The 19,041-nt window shown below is 38.8% G+C and overlaps 3 protein-coding genes across 10 annotated transcripts; 1 reads left to right on the forward strand and 2 right to left on the reverse strand.

The window, feature by feature from the left end:
- Positions 1–1,592: 1,592 nt before the first annotated feature.
- si:ch73-281n10.2 (Non-histone chromosomal protein HMG-14A-like) lies at positions 1,593–6,902 on the reverse strand. The gene is made up of 6 exons (XM_047391361.1): positions 6,704–6,902; positions 5,796–5,825; positions 5,373–5,402; positions 5,251–5,289; positions 2,283–2,399; positions 1,593–2,197 (listed from the first exon to the last, which is right to left on the reverse strand). The coding sequence occupies exons 1-6, from the start codon at positions 6,716–6,718 to the stop codon at positions 2,129–2,131; spliced, it is 300 nt and encodes a 99-aa protein (XP_047247317.1). The 5' UTR covers positions 6,719–6,902; the 3' UTR covers positions 1,593–2,128.
- get1 (guided entry of tail-anchored proteins factor 1) lies at positions 5,840–14,456 on the forward strand. 4 transcript variants are annotated; one of them, XM_047391357.1, is made up of 5 exons: positions 5,840–6,325; positions 10,058–10,223; positions 11,144–11,211; positions 12,951–13,068; positions 13,589–14,456. In XM_047391357.1, the coding sequence occupies exons 1-5, from the start codon at positions 6,167–6,169 to the stop codon at positions 13,660–13,662; spliced, it is 585 nt and encodes a 194-aa protein (XP_047247313.1). In that variant the 5' UTR covers positions 5,840–6,166; the 3' UTR covers positions 13,663–14,456. The 4 variants fall into 4 exon arrangements, with proteins under 4 accessions (XP_047247313.1, XP_047247314.1, XP_047247315.1 ...); XM_047391358.1 differs by having other exon boundaries at positions 5,845–6,325; positions 12,951–13,065; XM_047391359.1 differs by lacking the exon at positions 5,840–6,325 and adding an exon at positions 7,081–7,484.
- Positions 14,026–18,693, reverse strand: LOC124883891 (lebercilin-like protein). 5 transcript variants are annotated; one of them, XM_047391340.1, is made up of 8 exons: positions 16,432–18,690; positions 16,040–16,293; positions 15,725–15,967; positions 15,435–15,572; positions 14,963–15,032; positions 14,743–14,889; positions 14,503–14,608; positions 14,026–14,417 (listed from the first exon to the last, which is right to left on the reverse strand). In XM_047391340.1, the coding sequence occupies exons 1-6, from the start codon at positions 16,556–16,558 to the stop codon at positions 14,771–14,773; spliced, it is 951 nt and encodes a 316-aa protein (XP_047247296.1). In that variant the 5' UTR covers positions 16,559–18,690; the 3' UTR covers positions 14,026–14,417; positions 14,503–14,608; positions 14,743–14,770. The 5 variants fall into 5 exon arrangements, with proteins under 5 accessions (XP_047247296.1, XP_047247292.1, XP_047247295.1 ...); XM_047391336.1 differs by having other exon boundaries at positions 16,384–18,690; XM_047391339.1 differs by having other exon boundaries at positions 14,026–14,608; positions 16,384–18,690.
- Between the last annotated feature and the right edge of the window lie 348 nt (positions 18,694–19,041).

Consider the following 19,041-nt stretch of genomic DNA (forward strand, 5'->3'; position numbering starts at 1 on the left):
TGGGAGTTTTAAAGGCCTCAGGAATCTTTTGCAGGTGTTTAGAGTTAACTCGTTGATTCAGATGATTAGGTTCATAGCTCGTTTAGAGACCCTTTTAATGATATGATAATTTTGTGAGATAGGAATTTTGGGTTTTCATGAGCTGTATGCCAAAATCATCTGTATTAAGACAATAAAAGACCTGAAATATTTCAGTTAGTGTGCAATGAATCTAAAATATATGAATGTTAAATTTTCATCATGACATTATGGAAAATAATGAACTTTATCACAATATGCTAATATTTTGAGAAGGACCTGTATGTTGATCTTAATGGGCATCAACCAGAACCAAACACTATCAAACCAGATTGCCACTGTGTACTTAAAACCATGTTACATCCATGTACTTTTGCAATAGCGATTTTTAAATAAAATTTTCCTAACCAATTTATATTCATACAAGTCCTCATCCACACTGTTCCACAAACTGCCATGGACATTCTCCTTATTGTATGTTTTCTAAAACTTACCCTTCACTTGTATTTCTTCCAGACTTTAAAAAAAATATTTTCTGGTAACTGGTTATTTCTGTTCATTATTTGACCAGTTTTGAATTTGACAAGATCTATAAATTTGGTCCTGATTCACTTGAATTTGTGCTACCCCCACTTTATGAACTATCTTCATTTCTTTTATTTGTAGTGTGCAAAGTGGCTGTAAACAAGAGTCTGTAGTGATTCAGCACATGCCTTTTTTTGTCCAGCATTGCTTTTTGTATTTTGAAAATGTATATTCCTGATGCATATCTTGTTTGCTAAAGAAAGATTTCTTCAACTAATTCCAATAATGCTAGAGATCTTTTTTTAAAACCAGACTGCTAGAAAGAAGCTTGTGTTTCTCAGTGAAGTAATCTAATATGTAGTTTTTCAGAATCTTGGATAGCTAAGAAACATTCCTCTAATTAGCAAAATGATGCCTCTTACCTGCATTACAAAAAGGTGTATTACTATTAATAGCATGAAAATAAAGTAAGTATTAACCCCACTACTTCTTCCATTTCTTTACTTTTCAAAAAACATTCATGGTAAGTTACATTGTTAGATGCATTTCTTATAGTACAGTTTAATAATTTTCACATACCTTTAATGTTATTCTGCAATATTTCAGAATATTCCTTTTTAGGAGATTCTAATAATATTAAGTCTCAATTTTGAAAAACTAATTTAGTTTGAGGAGCTGAATACATACAGTTTAGTAGACATGCCACTTTTTTTTGTGTCCTAGAATGGTCCCTTCATTTCAAACGTGTTACTTTTTGTTGGCGAAAAAACAAATATCGTAATAAAATACATTTGTCTGTGATTGTTACTAGAGAAAAAGTGAAAATTATACTCTTACAACACAATTAAGAATTTTTTTTAGCACCAATTGTGTTGTCCAGTGTAGAAAGGACACAGGAAACACAGGTTGTGGTTGTTAGAGAATTGGGTGCAGTTTTTACTCTTGGCCTTTCAGTCTTTGTTGCCGAGTAATTAAGTAAAAACAAAAAATATCTTACTAGCCCTTCCACATCATTAACAATACAGTACACAAGTATTAGATACAGGCACTTTACAGAAACAACCCCTTTAATTGGCATTTTATACCATCCATAACATAAATGCATTTGAAAAGAGAAAATCCCAAAACCACAAAGACATCCTAACAGGATAAACAACTAACTGTAATGTCTCAACATTTTTCACTGCTGTACCACAAGTACCAGAAAAGCACCAGGGGTATCAGAAAATTAAAAACATTCATCTCTCATGGAAAAAACAAACATGAAAGTGAAAGGCTGTGCACCAAAGTTCACAAACACAATAATGCCTCAACTTCCAGAGCACGATCCCACTCACAGCATATTGAGAATGGTACCGGTGATAGGGTCCCTCTAATTACTCTCCCACTCCTGAAACAAGCATGATGCCACAAAAAACCATCAATCCAATGACAGACGTTCCCTTCACAAAAGCCTTGGAAAGTTAACAGATGTTAAAGTATTTTAAAATGCAATCACATCCTTAAAAACAATGCCGTCTTAAGAAAATAGCTGATAAAAATATTCTCTGCATTTAACAAAAAGGAGTACAGGTAATCAGCTCCACTACTCTGCCTCTTTCTCCTCTTCAGCCTCGTCTTCCTTTTGATCTGCCTGATCATCTGCTGCTGTGGCCTGTAGATGAACAAAGCAAAACATGTTTCGTAGTTCTTGCTTTGAAAAAGAAAACCGAATCCATTAGATGCTAGTTGTATCGTACCTCCTCAGCTTTGGCTTCTCCGTTTTCTGCAGGAACTTCTTTCTCTGCCTGGGCCTCTTTCTTCTCCTCTGCCTTGGCCTTTGCAGGCTCCTTTACCTTCTTGGTCTTCGGAGGGGCCTGTCATGAACATCAATGCAAAGCATGGCCACGTTAAAAGGATTGAGGAAAGAACTAGATAGATTGTTTTTCAATCAAACAGCTAGAAATGGTTCTCTTTGGGTTACAAGGATTGCCACTTCCCCTACAGCCTCTTTTCCATGACCTCTACTTTGGCCGGCTCTTCTCTACTCAGCCCGTTTTGAGAACGTTTCCGTTTCTGGCTTTTAAGTACATAGGGCCGGAATGGCCAAGGATGTGGTCAGCCATATGAGTCCGTGACAGAACAACCGGCATTTCCCAAGCTCGCTACGCTACAGGCAAGCCATGGAGTCCTCACAAAAAAACCAACAAGGCACCAGTCGTTAGTGCAGCTGCATCACAAACACTACTGTTCAACAAAATCCATGGCTGGCTTAAGAGACCCGCAATTTGTTTCCACATGCAGGATTTCATGACTACAGAGGTAAGTGGTACAGGTAGGATGTCATGTTAAAGTGGCAGGACAGAGCTGAACGCTGCATTTTAGTGTTTTGACGAGTAAAGCATAAAAAGAGCTTGACATTTGAAAATAAACTGTAGATAACAGCTATGCGGAAAGCTGCAGTGCCTTGCATAATATGTTACAGTGACAAACCCAATTTAAAGCAACAGACCAACAAAGTAGTGAAGTGGAAAGAAATTACATGTTTTTTAGGAGAAAAAAAAAGTCAGATTTTCTTTTTCTTATGCAGTTGTTTTCTTACCGATTAAGTTACTGGATTGCCTTCTTAGCCCCATTCAGCTTCCATTCCCAAAGCATGACACTGCCCCCACAATATATCACTATGGGGATGGTGCATCCATTTGTAGTTTCCAGGCACAAATAGCATTTTGCAAATGGCCCAACAAGTTAAACAGTGATTTCGTCTGACCAGAGCACTTTCGGTCGTCTCCCCTTCATAATTTCTGGCAAACCGAGGTCACATCTACATGGAGCTGAAGACGGCATCCTCACAGAAAAGTTTGGCCGCTATGCCCGCAATAGGGGTTGTAATACGTATGCCATGCCTGTGAGTGGTGCAGTAATGCTGCCACAAAAGTAGTGTTGTGGGAAGAAGAGCAGTAACAGTACCTTCTCTGGTTGTTGAGGAATTTAGCACCTGTAGCAAACGTACCGTATTTTCCGCACTATAAGGCGCACCGGATTATAAGGCGCACCTTCAATGAATGGCCTATTTTAGAACTTTTTTCATATATAGGGCGCACCGGATTATAAGGCGCATAGAATAGAAGCTACTGCAGTCAAACGTTTGACTGGGGTTGCGTTATGCATCCACTAGATGGAGCTGTGCTAAAGAGAATGTCAACAAAACAGTCAGATAAGTCAGTCAGTCAAACTTTATTAATACACTACAAACCAGCGTTCTGATAACTCCATTCACTCTCATGGTAAGGTCTCCTCTACATAGAATTCTATTGAATAGAGCCAACCGCACGTTAGGAATGCATTGGAGTCTATGAAGTTGAAGTTGAAGTCAAACGTTAGTTAAAACGTGAAAGGGAACTTTTCCCTGATTCAGTAAACACGTAAAAGAAACAGTTTGATGCACTAAATCAAACGTTAGTACATTCACAATATAGTAGCGTTAACTGTTCAATTATCTCGCTGCTGCTCTATTCCCATGTTCGACTGCGTAGCTGACAGCCTTGAGTTTGAACTCAGCATCGTAAGCATGTCTCTTGAAAGGTGCAATTTTGGGGTCGTTATACACACACAAGTGGTGTTGGACTAGGAGTAAGCACAGTACAGGTGTTTACCGCTATTACTTCGGCGACGCCTCTGACTACGGTAGCCGTAATGCTGCAAGCGGTGCGGCTTTATAGTTTACCAGTCGTACTGAAACATTTTGACAGAGCGCCGTGTACAACCAGTATGGATCAACCAATTAACCAATTGATCCATATATAAGGCGCTCCGGATTACAAGGCGCACTGTCATTTTTTGAGAAAATTAATAGTTTTTAAGTGCGCCTTATAGTGTGGAAAATACGGTAGTTTTCCATCTGCCATTGAGGAGCAACAGATGTTGAAGTAAAACCCACAATTAATTCAATAGCGACTGAAAAACAACCAGAACTCGCAATTGTCGTTATTGGCTGGCTTTTCCTTCCACTTCACAGTTATGTGCTACTTTGTGTAGCTCAATCACATTAAATCTCAATAAAATACACAGGTGTTATCAATGGTGTGAGGGAGCTCCATTTCATACCAACGGTGACCACTTTTTACTTTGTAAGGAGATGTTTAATGGATATTTAGGATCTTTTGCACAACTAGCCATCACAGCGCTCAGTGGTTAAGTTCACCAAAGGGCAGCCCCAAACTGTGGAAGGCAAAAAAAGAAAAGCACTTTTGGGCAGAGCGTGCACAACAAATAAAAGTATCAGGACTATCAATCAGCACCACGTTGGTTGTAAGACTACTTTGTGACTTGGGGGTCTCCTGATAAGAGGTTTGTATTAAAGTAAATTTCTGAAAGAAAATGTGACTGGCATGAACCTCCAGCTGTGTTGATGCTTTTACAACTTTTTGCACAGTCAACACTTACATTCCAACTCCAGCAGACCAACAGATGGTACTGTTAACCGTCTGGTATGCTGTATGTTTATTTGCATGTAAATTTAACAACTGTGATCTGACCATTCAGAGGATTTTTGGGCCAGGGGAGAACGCGCATACTTAACGCCGTCTACTTGCATCTGAATTACCCGTGACACCTCTCGATATCAGGTCTGACCAGGCCCATTGAGATTTCTGAACTCCTACTGACCGCAGTTGTGGTAAAGTAAAAAAAAAAAAGGTATCCAGCATTGGGAAACTGTCTTTCTACCTTTGTCTTCTCTGGCTGTGGCTTTTCCTGGGTCTCTTTCTGTAATAAAACAAAATTCAACATGAGACACATGCATTGTAATAGCAGAGCCCACTAACTGAACTCCAGTTTGTACAGCTTACCTCTGACAACCTTTGGGACTTTCGTCTTGGCTGAAAAACAAACAAAGGTTCTGAATTAATTAAAATTTTGATGAGCCGGGAGTCAGCAAGTTATTTACCAATCAACAAACAAAAATTAGGATTAAAAACAATTTAAAGCAGAAAAAAAACAAAACCCCCAGACATTTATGTACAAAACAAAAAACGTCTAAAAAAACACTAGTTTGTTCCTTGCATCTCCAACTTCTATAAATCAGTCAGTAGGGAAGCCTTAAGTTACATAGCGCCCCCAGCTGTTGTTTATGTGCATTTTCTACTGGCCTGTTGGGGGCAAAGATGAACATTTTGCCCTGTACAGTACAATCTATGACTCGATCTGAATCACCGCCTGCAAATGAAATCTTTAAACTCAGCTTCCACGTAGGTTCATTTAGACATACATACCTCTGCAGCTGCATCTGCATCAGAAGTTGCCTGTGTAAATCAGAGAGGTGGAGAGGGGAAAAAAAATAATAATAATTAAGCATTGAACAACAACCATTCATGACTGAGCTAAAGTGGGTGTGCGATGAAAGGGGGATGGGCACCTCTCCCTCCCGCTAAATGATCAAGAACTTAGGTAATCTGTAGGATATGTGGCAAGGCTTCCCGGGCGTTTTTAACTCAAGACTGGGGTAAAGCGTGTCGAAACACCATTAATGATAGCCTGCAAACATGTTTAATGACATAAACCAAACATATTTATCCAATGTGAGGTTTCAGATCCCCTTATAACAGCCAGCTGCGTCGCTGTTTTCTTGGACACATCCGCTGCCATGATGATCCTAAAAGAAAAGGCAGGGCGCCTCGGGAGTGACGAGCACCATCTTAACAGTGAACACCGTCAAAGGTTTACATCCCAGCAATACAGGCGGCGAACACGGAGAAAACGCGCCACATGTCTCCGCTGCAACATTAACGCAAACGAGCACAAGGTACGGTGGAAATGCCGACGGGTTTCACGACCAGTCGCAACCTGTAGGCTTCACCGACGGTAGTTACAACCCTTTGTTTAATCCCAACACACACACTAACACACACAAGGACTTTCAAGTAGCCGAGCAGTTGCATTGCTATCAGGATATGTTGCTGCGGATGCATAACTTATCAGGGGTACAGGCGCGTTATCCCCGGACTGAGTAAAAAGGCGCCACTTTTCCCTTGTGAACACGGCAGAACCCGAGTACATCCGACTTGGACTCCATGCAAACCCATTGAACACCGAGGACGTTTATCCTGCTACATCCAGCTACTAATACAAACTGTCTTTACAATGTTTGCAACCAAAGCATTTTAGACATATTTAAACTTACCTTTTTTCTTCCCATTCTGCTTTTCTTTAGGCGAGACAGCTAAAGAGATAATGCAACCTTTTACGTCTGATAAAACTAGAAACACTCCGGGTCAAACGTACACCTCAACCCTACACCTCCAGGGAAAGTGTGTTAACGTTGTATTTAAGGTCCAACCAGTACCAGAACTAGCTTTAACCGGATTGGATCCCTCGCTCCTTGTATATTTTATCCCATGTCCTACCAACCAAGCAGGAAGAGTAAATCTCCGCCCAGTGTTGCCAGTGATTGGCTTTAAGGTCCAAGCAGCATATTTTTGAAACACAACATCTTTACCTGTGTGGGCAGGATGGTGTGCCAATCAACTATGGCTGCTTAACCGAGAAACAAACATTAAGGGTGTGTACAGTAAAAAAAAAAAAATAAATAAAAAAAAGCAGAGAAACATCGATGAAACTACAGGCTCGACTGATTAGAAGTAAAGACTCGTCACGAAAATATAAACATCAGCAAATCCTAAAGAATTGTCACAAAACCGGCAACAATACATTCACACGCATATGCATATAAAGCACTTCTAAGGGAAAATATGCCACATCATTCTGTTAGCATTTTGCACGGAAGTGTTTGTTTTTAAAGAAAATTTCACTAGGTTGTGGTTTTGCATAAGCAATCCAGCATCACCTGTAACAGTGCGCTGACTGGGAGAAACATGGCGACAGGCTGTGCATGGTTCCTGGTGCTGGGCTCCGTGTTTCTCTGCAATCTCATGAAAATACTCCTGCCTACCATTTCTTCTTTTGTAAGTATGGGGTTCTAGCTTGCATTTGCGAACCATCAAAACAATGTAAGCGCTGTGTCGTGGTGGTTTATGCAATACTGTTATGTGTCTTTGACAGAAGGCTAAGCTAACCGCTGCTAGCTTGGCCTAGCTTAGCCTTCAACAAAGCTAATAGTTAGCTTGCGGTGCTAAACAAAACAAGGCATAATTTAACTGGTGGACCGCGGGGTTCTCACCACAGCCCGATGAAGTTACGAAACAGACGTGGAAAATGTACTGCTTCACTTTTACTAAAATTTAGGAAACTGTTTTATATAGTCGTTTGTATTTAGGCTTAACTATAATGCTAACCATAGTTCACTAAATTAAAGATCTTTAAAGTCGTTTCTTGGATTGTATTGTTGCATTATGGGGAAATACATTTCAACCACTCCACCTTTTTCTTTTTTGCTCTGCTGTTGCAATGTTGGTGTAACAGGCCAATTATGTAGTTTATTCCAAATCATTCTTAGCCAGAGACCCAATAAATGTTTATAGTTTGAGTTATCCTGGTTAAACGCGATCTGCCCTCTTGTCACATATGTGCTATTCATTTTCTCTCTACGTGAAAGCCTTGCTGAACAGGACGGAACAAGACTTCAAAAACCTCTCAACCCAGGCCAAGCATGTCAGCGAGTGTGGCTATGGTTCACTTTCCAGGTATGGGGTAAGAACGCTGTCAAAAACAATGTGAATGTAAAGACGGAAATGTGTGCATGTTAGTCAATAGTTGTGCATAAGTAAAATCCAAAAGAGGTATTGTATATTTTTTCTATAAGAATACAAAATAAAATGTTACAACTTCAAGAAATTACAAACACAAAGTTCAAGTTTACAGTTGTGATTTATGCTTTATGAATACAATATGCTATAACAGTTTGTGAATACGATTTATTTTCTTTGAGAATACGAATTTACATCCGCGACTTGGTGTCACGTGATCTCAGGCTCAGAATATAGTGGGTGGAGTTATACAATGATACAGTAGGTGGCAGTATACACCTCTGAATTTGTTGCGAACCGCCAGCAGAAGAAGAGAAGAAGCAGCAGCACTACCGCCAAAAGAACGGACCAAGAGCATATATTAACGACATTAAGACATATATAAACTTTTTAACATTGCCTGGCTTTGTACCGTAGTTTCTTGGTCCGTTCTTTTGGCGCTAGTGCTGCTGCTTCTTCTCTTCTTCTGCTGGCGGTTCGCAACAAATTCAGAGGTGTATACTGCCACCTACTGTATCATTGTATAACTCCACCCACTATATTCTGAGCCTGAGATCACGTGACACCAAGTCGCTGATGTAAATTCGTATTCTCAAAGAAAATAAATCGTATTCACAAACTGTTGTAGCATATTGTATTCATAAAGCATAAATCACAACTGTAAACATGAACTTTGTGTTTGTAATTTCTTGAAGCTGTAACATTTTATTTTGTATTCTTATAGAGAAAATATACAATACCTCTTTTGGATTTTACTTATGCACAACTATCGACTAATATGCACACATTTCCGTCTTTACATTCACATTGTTTTTGACAGCGTTCTTACCCCATATTCCAGTCCCTAGTTTGGTCATTCTCATAATCAGCTCGTTTTCTACTTTTGTAGCTCGCAGTTTCAAGAATTTCCACTGATAAGACAACATACCCAGAATATAATTATAGTTTTTTTTTTTATTTTCGTTTACAGCATAGCTAGGATTAATTGCTGACGTATTGGGTAAATTAAACTGTCCCATTTAGCTGAAAATGAGTAGTTTTTTGTTTTTTATAAACCGAGTGTTTTCAAGTAGCTATATTTGAAACATGAGTGCATGCGTTTTTTGTCCGTACATTCAGATTCCATCAAAAATTAGACACAGTTTATTGCTTTCAGGATTTAACTTCAGTGTTCAATTTGAAACAGAAGGCAAATTGAATGCATTTTGTTTCAGTGCAGAATAATCTCTGTCGCTGGTTTTATTGCTTAAACAAATCTTGTTCTAAAATAACAGAGTTCACCTTTTGGCTGAATAAAACAACTATCACAAGGACATTACCTGACATTTATTTTGACCACTGAAAAGGCAGATTATTTTTTAAAAGTTATTTCATTCCTCTTTCAGATGAAATAGTTTACTTTAGAATTCTGTTAACCGATTATTACTAAGTTTTAAATGTACCTCAGCCATATTGGATTCTGAGGCCAGAACCTTTCACTTTCTCACACATAATTTTAACCTTTGTGGACCTTTCTAATAAATTTTCTTATTACAAATTTGCAACTTACAATGTCTGAATTAAAATGGAAGTCATAAATATACTGCGTCCTTCAACTGATCAAGCAGTTCCAATGGATCAGAAACATTTTTGTTTTGTTTTATGATGCTATAGCAGAATGAGTTGAAGGCTGTCAAAGTGGTGGTAGTTGAAAATATTGGAATGCACTGAAGTGGTACTTGTCATAAAGAAGTTTCAGAACCATTTTTCTCTACTGCCATTAATGAACTACTTCCTCCACAGTAATACTCAGACCTGTGTGCTCAGTAATGCTGGTTTTGTTTTCCTTTAAGCTGTCAAAGATGGTGCAGAAAGATGCAGAACAAGAAAGTGAGATGAGGACTGAAATTCAGCAGATGAAGAAGGAGCAGTCCTCCATCAGCATGATGGATGAGTTTGCAAGATATGCCAGGCTGGAGCGCAAAATTAACAAAACTACGGATAAGCTTAAAACACATGGTAAGATGAAAATTAACACACATGTTCACCAATACAAGAAAGACATCATACTTAAGGAATAGCACGAATACCTTTTAGAAGCTAGCGAAATGTAGGATATGTTCTTTAATAGTATCAGGACACCTTTGGTTGACAGAACAACTATTTGTCGTACACTCCACAAAAACCGAGTTTGAGTTGTTTAGTGAAGAAGAATAGGCAAAACCTCCAGTTGCTGGATGTGCAAAGCCGTCAGGGACATTGAAAGTATTGACCCAGATGTGCTGAATATACTGTAAAGGCAACACTTCTCAGATATTTATTTGTTAAAAACATATGTATCCATTTCCTTCCACTTCACAGTAATGCTGGTTGCTTAATATAAAAAATCCAACTACTTCACTTTTTGGTCATATTATGACAACGTGAAAAAGTTCAAGGGTATGAATAATTTTGCGAGACGCTGCATTTAAACCTTTGTAGGGCCTCACGTTGTCTCCATTGTGAAACACGGAGAACAAGCATATTTTCAAACAGTATGGGCTTGACTCAAAGGGAGACGTGCTCAATGTTTCACAGCTGTTTAGATCTGCCGCAACAACTGCAGGAAGTGGCTGGAGGTTTGATGCTTACTGAGTGGTTGCTAGGAGCAACTGCTGCCTGTTGTCGTTTACAGACAACCTCAGGACCGTTTCTCCAACAAACTAGATGTCTACATCTGGCCACATACCTAATGTTTGTACAACTGCTAAATTAATTAACTCGTGCTCCTTAACTCTGATTATCTGAAATACATTATAAAGATAAAAGGCACCTATGCTGGTGTTAGATCACTACCTACATAATAATATCAATTAATTGTGTCCAAATATCACAGATGATTGGATTAAATAATAATCGTAATTGCTGTGGTTTAATAGATGTTTAATTTACTTTTGCAGTGCAGTCCAGAACAGCTCAACAAGCCAAAATGAAGTGGGTTGTGAACATTGTCTTTTACATACTGCAGGTAGGTGGACAAAACAAGCCAAAGCACTTATATATTTCTAAGTTACATTATACCTCTAATGATCTATCTGATCTCAAATTATAGATTTTATTAGAAAATAAATAAAATAAATCATTGTGACAAGCTGTATATACAGGTCCTTCTCAAAATATTAGCATATTGTGATAAAGTTCATTATTTTCCATAATGTCATGATGAAAATTTAACATTCATATATTTTAGATTCATTGCACACTAACTGAAATATTTCAGGTCTTTTATTGTCTTAATACGGATGATTTTGGCATACAGCTCATGAAAACCCAAAATTCCTATCTCACAAAATTAGCATATTTCATCCGACCAATAAAAGAAAAGTGTTTTTAATACAAAAAACATCAACCTTCAAATAATCATGTACAGTTATGCACTCAATACTTGGTCGGGAATCCTTTTGCAGAAATGACTGCTTCAATGCGGCGTGGCATGGAGGCAATCAGCCTGTGGCACTGCTGAGGTCTTATGGAGGCCCAGGATGCTTCGATAGCGGCCTTTAGCTCATCCAGAGTGTTGGGTCTTGAGTCTCTCAACGTTCTCTTCACAATATCCCACAGATTCTCTATGGGGTTCAGGTCAGGAGAGTTGGCAGGCCAATTGAGCACAGTGATACCATGGTCAGTAAACCATTTACCAGTGGTTTTGACACTGTGAGCAGGTGCCAGGTCGTGCTGAAAAAGGAAATCTTCATCTCCATAAAGCTTTTCAGCAGATGGAAGCATGAAGTGCTCCAAAATCTCCTGATAGCTAGCTGCATTGACCCTGCCCTTGATAAAACACAGTGGACCAACACCAGCAGCTGACACGGCACCCCAGACCATCACTGACTGTGGGTACTTGACACTGGACTTCTGGCATTTTGGCATTTCCTTCTCCCCAGTCTTCCTCCAGACTCTGGCACCTTGATTTCCGATAGACATGCAGAATATGATTTCATCCGAAAAAAGTACTTTGGACCACTGAGCAACAGTCCAGTGCTGCTTCTCTGTAGCCCAGGTCAGGCGCTTCTGCTGCTGTTTCTGGTTCAAAAGTGGCTTGACCTGGGGAATGCGGCACCTGTAGCCCATTTCCGCAGGTCCCCCAAGGTCTGGAATCGGCCCTTCTCCACAATCTTCCTCAGGGTCCGGTCACCTCTTCTCGTTGTGCAGCGTTTTCTGCCACACTTTTTCCTTCCCACAGACTTCCCACTGAGGTGCCTTGATACAGCACTCTGGGAACAGCCTATTCGTTCAGAAATTTCTTTCTGTGTCTTACCCTCTTGCTTGAGGGTGTCAATAGTGGCCTTCTGGACTGCAGTCAGGTCGGCAGTCTTACCCATGATTGGGGTTTTGAGTGATGAACCAGGCTGGGAGTTTTAAAGGCCTCAGGAATCTTTTGCAGGTGTTTAGAGTTAACTCGTTGATTCAGATGATTAGGTCCATAGCACGTTTAGAGACCCTTTTAATGATATGCTAATTTTGTGAGATAGGAATTTTGGGTTTTCATGAGCTGTATGCCAAAATCATCCGTATTAAGACAATAAAAGACCTGAAATATTTCAGTTAGTGTGCAATGAATCTAAAATATATGAATGTTAAATTTTCATCATGACATTATGGAAAATAATGAACTTTATCACAATATGCTAATATTTTGAGAAGGACCAGTAGTAGCAAGGAAGGGACTTGTTTTAATTTCAAATGTATATTACTTTCTGTCTACAGGCTATTCTAATGGTTTCACTGATATGGAAGTACTATTCTGATCCAGTGACCGTGGTCCCCAGTAAATGGATCGCCCCTGTGGAGCGACTAGTAGCTTTCCCAACCGGAGTGGCAGGTAGTCAGTCTGCTTTCCTTGTTGAATCTGATATAGGACAATCCAAATAAAACACAGAGTACAGTTTTATTAATAAGGTGCACAATTAAATGACTGGTCAGTGAAATGCCGCTTTAAATCGGTTTCAAGATGTTCTGGAGTCAGAGCAATGATCACAGAACCCACCAGCAATGAGGGTATTTTCTAAAAAAAAAACCATGGTGGATCAGATTACATTTTAGTGTTTTGATTTTTTTATATTAGGAAAACCAGGAACTGGGTTGTCAAGAACCCTCCTACATTAAAAGTTTCAAATGTTCTCCAAAGTTTCAGTATCTGGTGCTGTTGTTGCTGTTTCTGATTAAACCTGATGGCACCGCAAGATTGACTTCCATTAAATATTAAACCATCACAGCGTAACCTGTTTAAATAATGTCTTAGTAGATATACTGGCACATTCTTTGTATTTTTAACCAATCAGTTGGTGCTAATATAGTCCTGAGCTACAGGAGCTTAGACTCACAAAGGTGTTCTCTTCTTACAGGTGGCGTGGGAATCACATGCTGGCTGGTGGTTTGCAACAAAGTGATCACACTGGGCCTTAATGCCTTCAGCTAGAGAGCTGCGCTGTGACTCAGAAACGTCTGCTCGTCTTCTTGAAATGAATGTTCTGTTTGGTGATTATTACGAGCAAAAAGCTGCTGCTCCGCAATTGCAGTATTATTTATTGTTATTGTAACTTTGTGTTTACTATTTATGTTTAATGTTTTGGTTTCTTATCAATGGGATAAAAATGTGTTTTAAATTGTGACATTTTCTTTTTAAGAAAAGACGAATAAAGAATTTAGTATTTTTATTTGAACTTTTCCAAATTGGGAAATATCCAGCAAAAACAACTCAGATAATTTTTGTTCAGTTATAATCAGCACAGTAGATCTGCACAGCCGTGCTTTGTCAAAATAAAGCACAACATGAACACTAATATTTATGGAATTTATTACAACAAAAAAACAATGCTTTCATTACCACAATGGAATTTTGTTTACAGGTTTATTCACAAAAATGGCAGCAAGGTGTTATAGGTGGTTAGCCGAAAGGTTCGCTGTGCAAGTTCTGAACTGACTGCTTAGACATGTAGCTCATTCTGTTTTGTTTAGAAGTGTGCATTAACTCTTCTGCGACATTGTTGCATTCAGGGTTGTTTCCAAATCGCAGGTCATTTCCATCTTCTGTGTCTGTCTTCTAACAGCTGTAAAGCTTCTAAAGCCTCGGTTTCTTTGACCCAGTTGCTCTCAGCTTGGTGTTCTGGCTCTGTTCTGGGCTTTCTTCCAAATAACTTTTCTCACTTGTATTTTCTTAGAAAAACACGTTTCCTGAGATGACACATTCAATTAAAAAAAAAATATTTTCTGTTTTTTCTCTCTTTACTACCTTGTTTACAACCTGCACCATGTTTACCTCTATTTGACTTGTCTGGGTGGTCGTCCTCTAATGTAGTGTTGTCAGAAATGTTTCTCTCTGGGTTTTCAATAAGCAAAGATTGATGCACTTGATTGTTATAATGCTGAAATGACAAGACAGTCAACAGGGCTGGGACGATCAAGGACACTTTACATAGACACGGTCTATACCTAAAATATCCAATTGCCTTCATAGCATTTAGCATAATTCAACAAATTAGATCTGAGTGTAACATACCTGAGCAGGTATGAAACTTGATATTTACTCAATTGACAGACTCCTCTTGGTTTACCAGGCCCTCTATTTGTGCCAACACATCTCCATTCAAAAAACCATGTGGTAATAGGACCAACCCATCTGTTTGCACCATCTTATTCTCTCTACCTAGAAGTATGAGTCACAGTCATCAGAAATGTACGAATAACCTTTGTTAAAGTAGTTTATTTTTTAACTTTACCTTTTTTGCTAGGTCCTTTAACAATCCAGTGGTAATAAATGTTATGTTTCTGCACTTGTTTTTCTCTGAGCTATTTAAGAAAAAACAAAAGATGTGTATTACACATCCATAGTCATTGAGAGTAGATACAGAGGCATCTCAGCAAATTAGAACATCATCAGAAAGTTGTTTCAGTAATTCATTTAGAAAAAGTGAAACTCCTATGCAAAGAGTGGTATGTTTTGAGATTTCATTGCTGGTAATTGTAATGATTATGACTTTCAGCTACTGAAAACTCCAAAAATCTGTTTTTTTAGAAAGTTCGAATATTACATAAGACTAAATAAAACAAAGATTTTTTATAAAAATCTGACATGACCACACTGCCAAAAGTAGCAATATCTGCTTTAATGACCGAGGCATCACTGTGATCGTTTGGTCGGCACCTTTTAGAGAAACTAAAAGTGATATGTATCAGTCTTTTCATGCGTACCTGCAGTTCCCTGGTTAGCTGATGGACGTACTCTTGCAGGCAGCTGGATGCTTTTCTTGCCTCTCTGATCTTTCTTTGTTCCGTGTCCATTTGTCGTTTGAATGATTCCTGGTGCAACTCGAGGGTTCTCTCCATGTTCTAAAAATAGAAGGGAATGGCAAAAAAATGCAGAGCTGTATAAAATAAAAGGGTTAAGCTTGAGGGCTCATAAATTTAGGGATTGATCATGCATACCGATTCTAACATTAAAGTGGGCTATATTTAAGCCTCCATACTATGCTGTTTCACACCTGTATTCTCCTGTCCTTGTCATCCAGCTGTGAAGTGGCCTTGGCCAGCCTCAGGGTTAGCTCCTCTCTCTCCAGCAGACTGTGGTCTAGGTTGAGCTGCTGCAGGTGTTGCAGAGCATACTTGGTGCTGAGCAGCTTTCTTTCTGTGGCCTGCAGCTGTCTGGCCAGGTTGTCACGGCACATGCGGATTTCACGGAGCATACCCTGAAGAGCTTTGGTTTCATTCTTGTGCTTGGCTAAAATCTGGAAACAAGGGGAGAACCTACATGATTTTTGCATGACATTGCACCTGAGGAGATGAGATTACCATCCAACCTGGGAGATGCTGTCCTCTGGGTCTCTGAAGTTCTGCTGCACCACCATGTGGCGATGCTGGACTTTCTTCAGCAGTTTGTTCTCAGTCCTGGCTTCACTCAGCTGTTGCTGCAGATCCCAAACCTGGCTCTTCAACATCCAGATGCAGTTCATGTTGGCAGACTGGTTTCTTGGCTTTGAACCTTGCAGGGGGCTGATTGGAGGCAGCTTTTGGATTTCATGCTTCATCTTCTGCTTCTGGGCCCCTTTGGTACCTGAAGGGAAAAGTAAATTTGGTTATAACAGAGTTGGTTGCATCTAACATAGTTCCATCTGCAGCCAATTACATTCTGCATGACATTTACTGTATTCAGATTGCTTTGATCCTTGCAGTGTGGGTGATTGCTGGTCACCTGGAGTCCTGTCAGCTCTCTCCTCACAGTTAGATGGATGCTCAGGGCCATCAGAATCACAGCAGGGACTGGACCACCTTGAGGTGTTAGTGCTGCAGCTCGCTATATCACAATCACCCTTATCCATTGGAAAAAGGAGGTATACATTTAAGAAGAATTGGGCACCAAACTTTATAAAATATTAACTAGGGGATCTCTTTTTCCTGTCAAAACCAAGCAGCCATTGCTGATTAAATGTCTTTCTAATCTTATCTTGTTTGTATCTTTATTGCCAAACCGGATTTTTACAAATTGAAAAACGCGGTTGTCATGGCACCCGCTGCGGAGCTCATAACGACATTGAAGTTAGCATCTGATTCGAAACTTTATTACAGTGCTATTCCTCTACATTTAATGAGTGTAGGGTACATTTAAACCACTCTAGTTTAAAATCTAAAATAGTTAGAATGATCAAACATGACCTGGATTATTTTCCTTGTCATCTGTGACGCTTCTATTCAATTTGAGAAAGCAGAAAAAAAGACGATTTTAAGACTTGTTTTAATTTTTATACATAGTCGGGCCAAACCTGGCAAGAATTATTCTGCAGTAGTAATGGGCAGGTTACTCCCACATAGCAAAGCTGGTCTTGGCCACATGTGGCCCACATCCAGCACTCACATCTGGCCTACATCCCTCAATGAATTACGGACCCCCACTGGCCCAGGGCTGGCACAGATATCAGGTAACCTCTGGCAAACCAGCCCTGAGCCAGAGGGGGCCCATCATCCATTGAGGGATGTAGGCCAGATGTGAACTGTCATCTTAGGCCCAAATGTTTTTTATATTGTGTTAGTCATATTAAAATACAACAAATGACAATTGTTTTATTAATGCAAAAGTTTACTTTCAAAAACAACAAATAACAATAAAAATGTATATACCAACAAAGATGGCTGAAAAATTGCTATGTAAAATAAAATCAGGTGAGAACACTTGGATAGGATAGTTACAGAATACTGGATACTTGCCTTAAAATGTATTTTATTACATAATTCATACGTATTTTAACATATTTTGTCCAATCAAGATATTGTATTCTGAATACCTAATAAAAAATATGCAACATAGGATTAAACACTTTTATCAAGGTACAGCAAGGTTTTGAAAAGTTACAGTTTAGTAACTGCTACTACTTTTAATAACATACAAAAGAAAGTGCCGGAGTGAGCAGAGTTTTCTGGTTGCTGCACACTGATGGTCAGCCGGTCAAAAGAACTCTACGACATTTGTCCCTTGCATAGAAGAAAGGAAGAAATTGGCTGGAAAAATTTCTGGTCAGAACAAAGAGCAGACAGTCATGGTGTGAAACTGGAGAGCCACCAAATAGAATGACCAAAGTAACACTGTTATAGATTGCATGTCTACCTGAGCAGACGGATTTGAACAATTAACCAGTGAATATCAATTTATTTTTGTGCAACCATTGATGGACAGAATGAACAGATTCTTCACAGTAGGCACTTAAACAATACATTTAGCTAAAATTTGAAATTATTTATGTCTATTCTAAATTAGACCAAATCTCAATCAGAAAACACTATGTACCAAAACAAAAACAAACCATAATGTTTCTCACAGACAACATTGATTTAACTGGAATAAATAACAATTTTATTATTTTAGAAGCAGTTGGGATGATGATTTTAAATAAAAGCAATTGGATCATGCTATACTTTTTGAAACTTTTTTTGTGTAAATATAGTGAAACCGCTATATTTTTACTCAACTTTATCACACTGCGACAATGTCATGCCCATGCCTATTCCTTTAGAATAATTCCATCTAGGTTTGGCCTTTCTGAGCGGTGGACCCCATCCAAAGGGATGAGAACAAAAAGATTTGGAAGCCACCTATATTAATTTTGATAATTTAAATAAAGTGTCACAAACTGTTTTTATACAATCTCTCACTGGTGTAGAATAACTTTGTCCAGGATTGAACAGCCTATGTAGGTAAGTTTTTAAGTTGGACCCCTATCTATGGTGAGTAGGAAGCCAAAAACGCTTACTATCACATTTTTGGAGTTTTCAGTAATTGAATAAAGGTTTCACAAATCACAAACTGTACTTCATAGAATGTGTTATTAGTATAGAATACTTCTGTCCAGGTATGAGCAGTCTTTTGGGCAGTTTTCAAGTTGGACCCAAATTAAGCAGACGAAGACGCTAAATAAAATAATAAAATCAATGTTTCTAAGGTTTTACAATCATCCTATACTGTGTTTTATAGAATCTGTTATTAATGTAAAATAATTCTGTTCAGGGTTTGTGGGTGGGGTGGGCTTGTTTTCAAAGTAAATCCTATTTAACTAGACCAAAAAAGCTTTAAACTCACCTTTTCTATTTTCAGATAATAAATAATGATTTTTTTACAGACTTTGTTTCAAAAAATCTGTCATTACCATTGAAACATTCTTTCAAGGTTTGACCTGTATAGTTTGGCGCAAAATGTATAAAACAAATTTATTTTCCAGTCTTCACAAATAAATAAAGGTTTGACCGTGTTTATAATGAGCATCAAATGATCCAGGGCAAAACCAAAGAGACAGTAGTCGACAAATGGAGCGGA

This window comes from Girardinichthys multiradiatus, chromosome 18 (genome assembly GCF_021462225.1).
Source record: "Girardinichthys multiradiatus isolate DD_20200921_A chromosome 18, DD_fGirMul_XY1, whole genome shotgun sequence".
NCBI classification, from domain to species: Eukaryota; Metazoa; Chordata; class Actinopteri; order Cyprinodontiformes; family Goodeidae; genus Girardinichthys; species Girardinichthys multiradiatus.

Coding starts and splice junctions, on each gene's coding strand:
- get1 (XM_047391357.1), top strand. CDS start 6,167: ATGATGATCCTAAAAGAAAAGGCAGGGCGCCTCGGGAGTGACGAGCAC. Junction 10,224..11,143: donor GGATAAGCTTAAAACACATG/GTAAGATGAAAA, acceptor TTACTTTTGCAG/TGCAGTCCAGAACAGCTCAA. Junction 11,212..12,950: donor TTGTCTTTTACATACTGCAG/GTAGGTGGACAA, acceptor TTCTGTCTACAG/GCTATTCTAATGGTTTCACT.
- si:ch73-281n10.2 (XM_047391361.1), bottom strand. Junction 5,290..5,372: donor AGTCCCAAAGGTTGTCAGAG/GTAAGCTGTACA, acceptor GTTTTATTACAG/AAAGAGACCCAGGAAAAGCC. Junction 2,400..5,250: donor CACAGCCAGAGAAGACAAAG/GTAGAAAGACAG, acceptor TGTTCATGACAG/GCCCCTCCGAAGACCAAGAA.
- LOC124883891 (XM_047391337.1), bottom strand. CDS start 16,558: ATGGATAAGGGTGATTGTGATATAGCGAGCTGCAGCACTAACACCTCA. Junction 15,968..16,039: donor CAGAGGACAGCATCTCCCAG/GTTGGATGGTAA, acceptor CCTTGTTTCCAG/ATTTTAGCCAAGCACAAGAA. Junction 14,890..14,962: donor TAAAGGACCTAGCAAAAAAG/GTAAAGTTAAAA, acceptor TCATACTTCTAG/GTAGAGAGAATAAGATGGTG.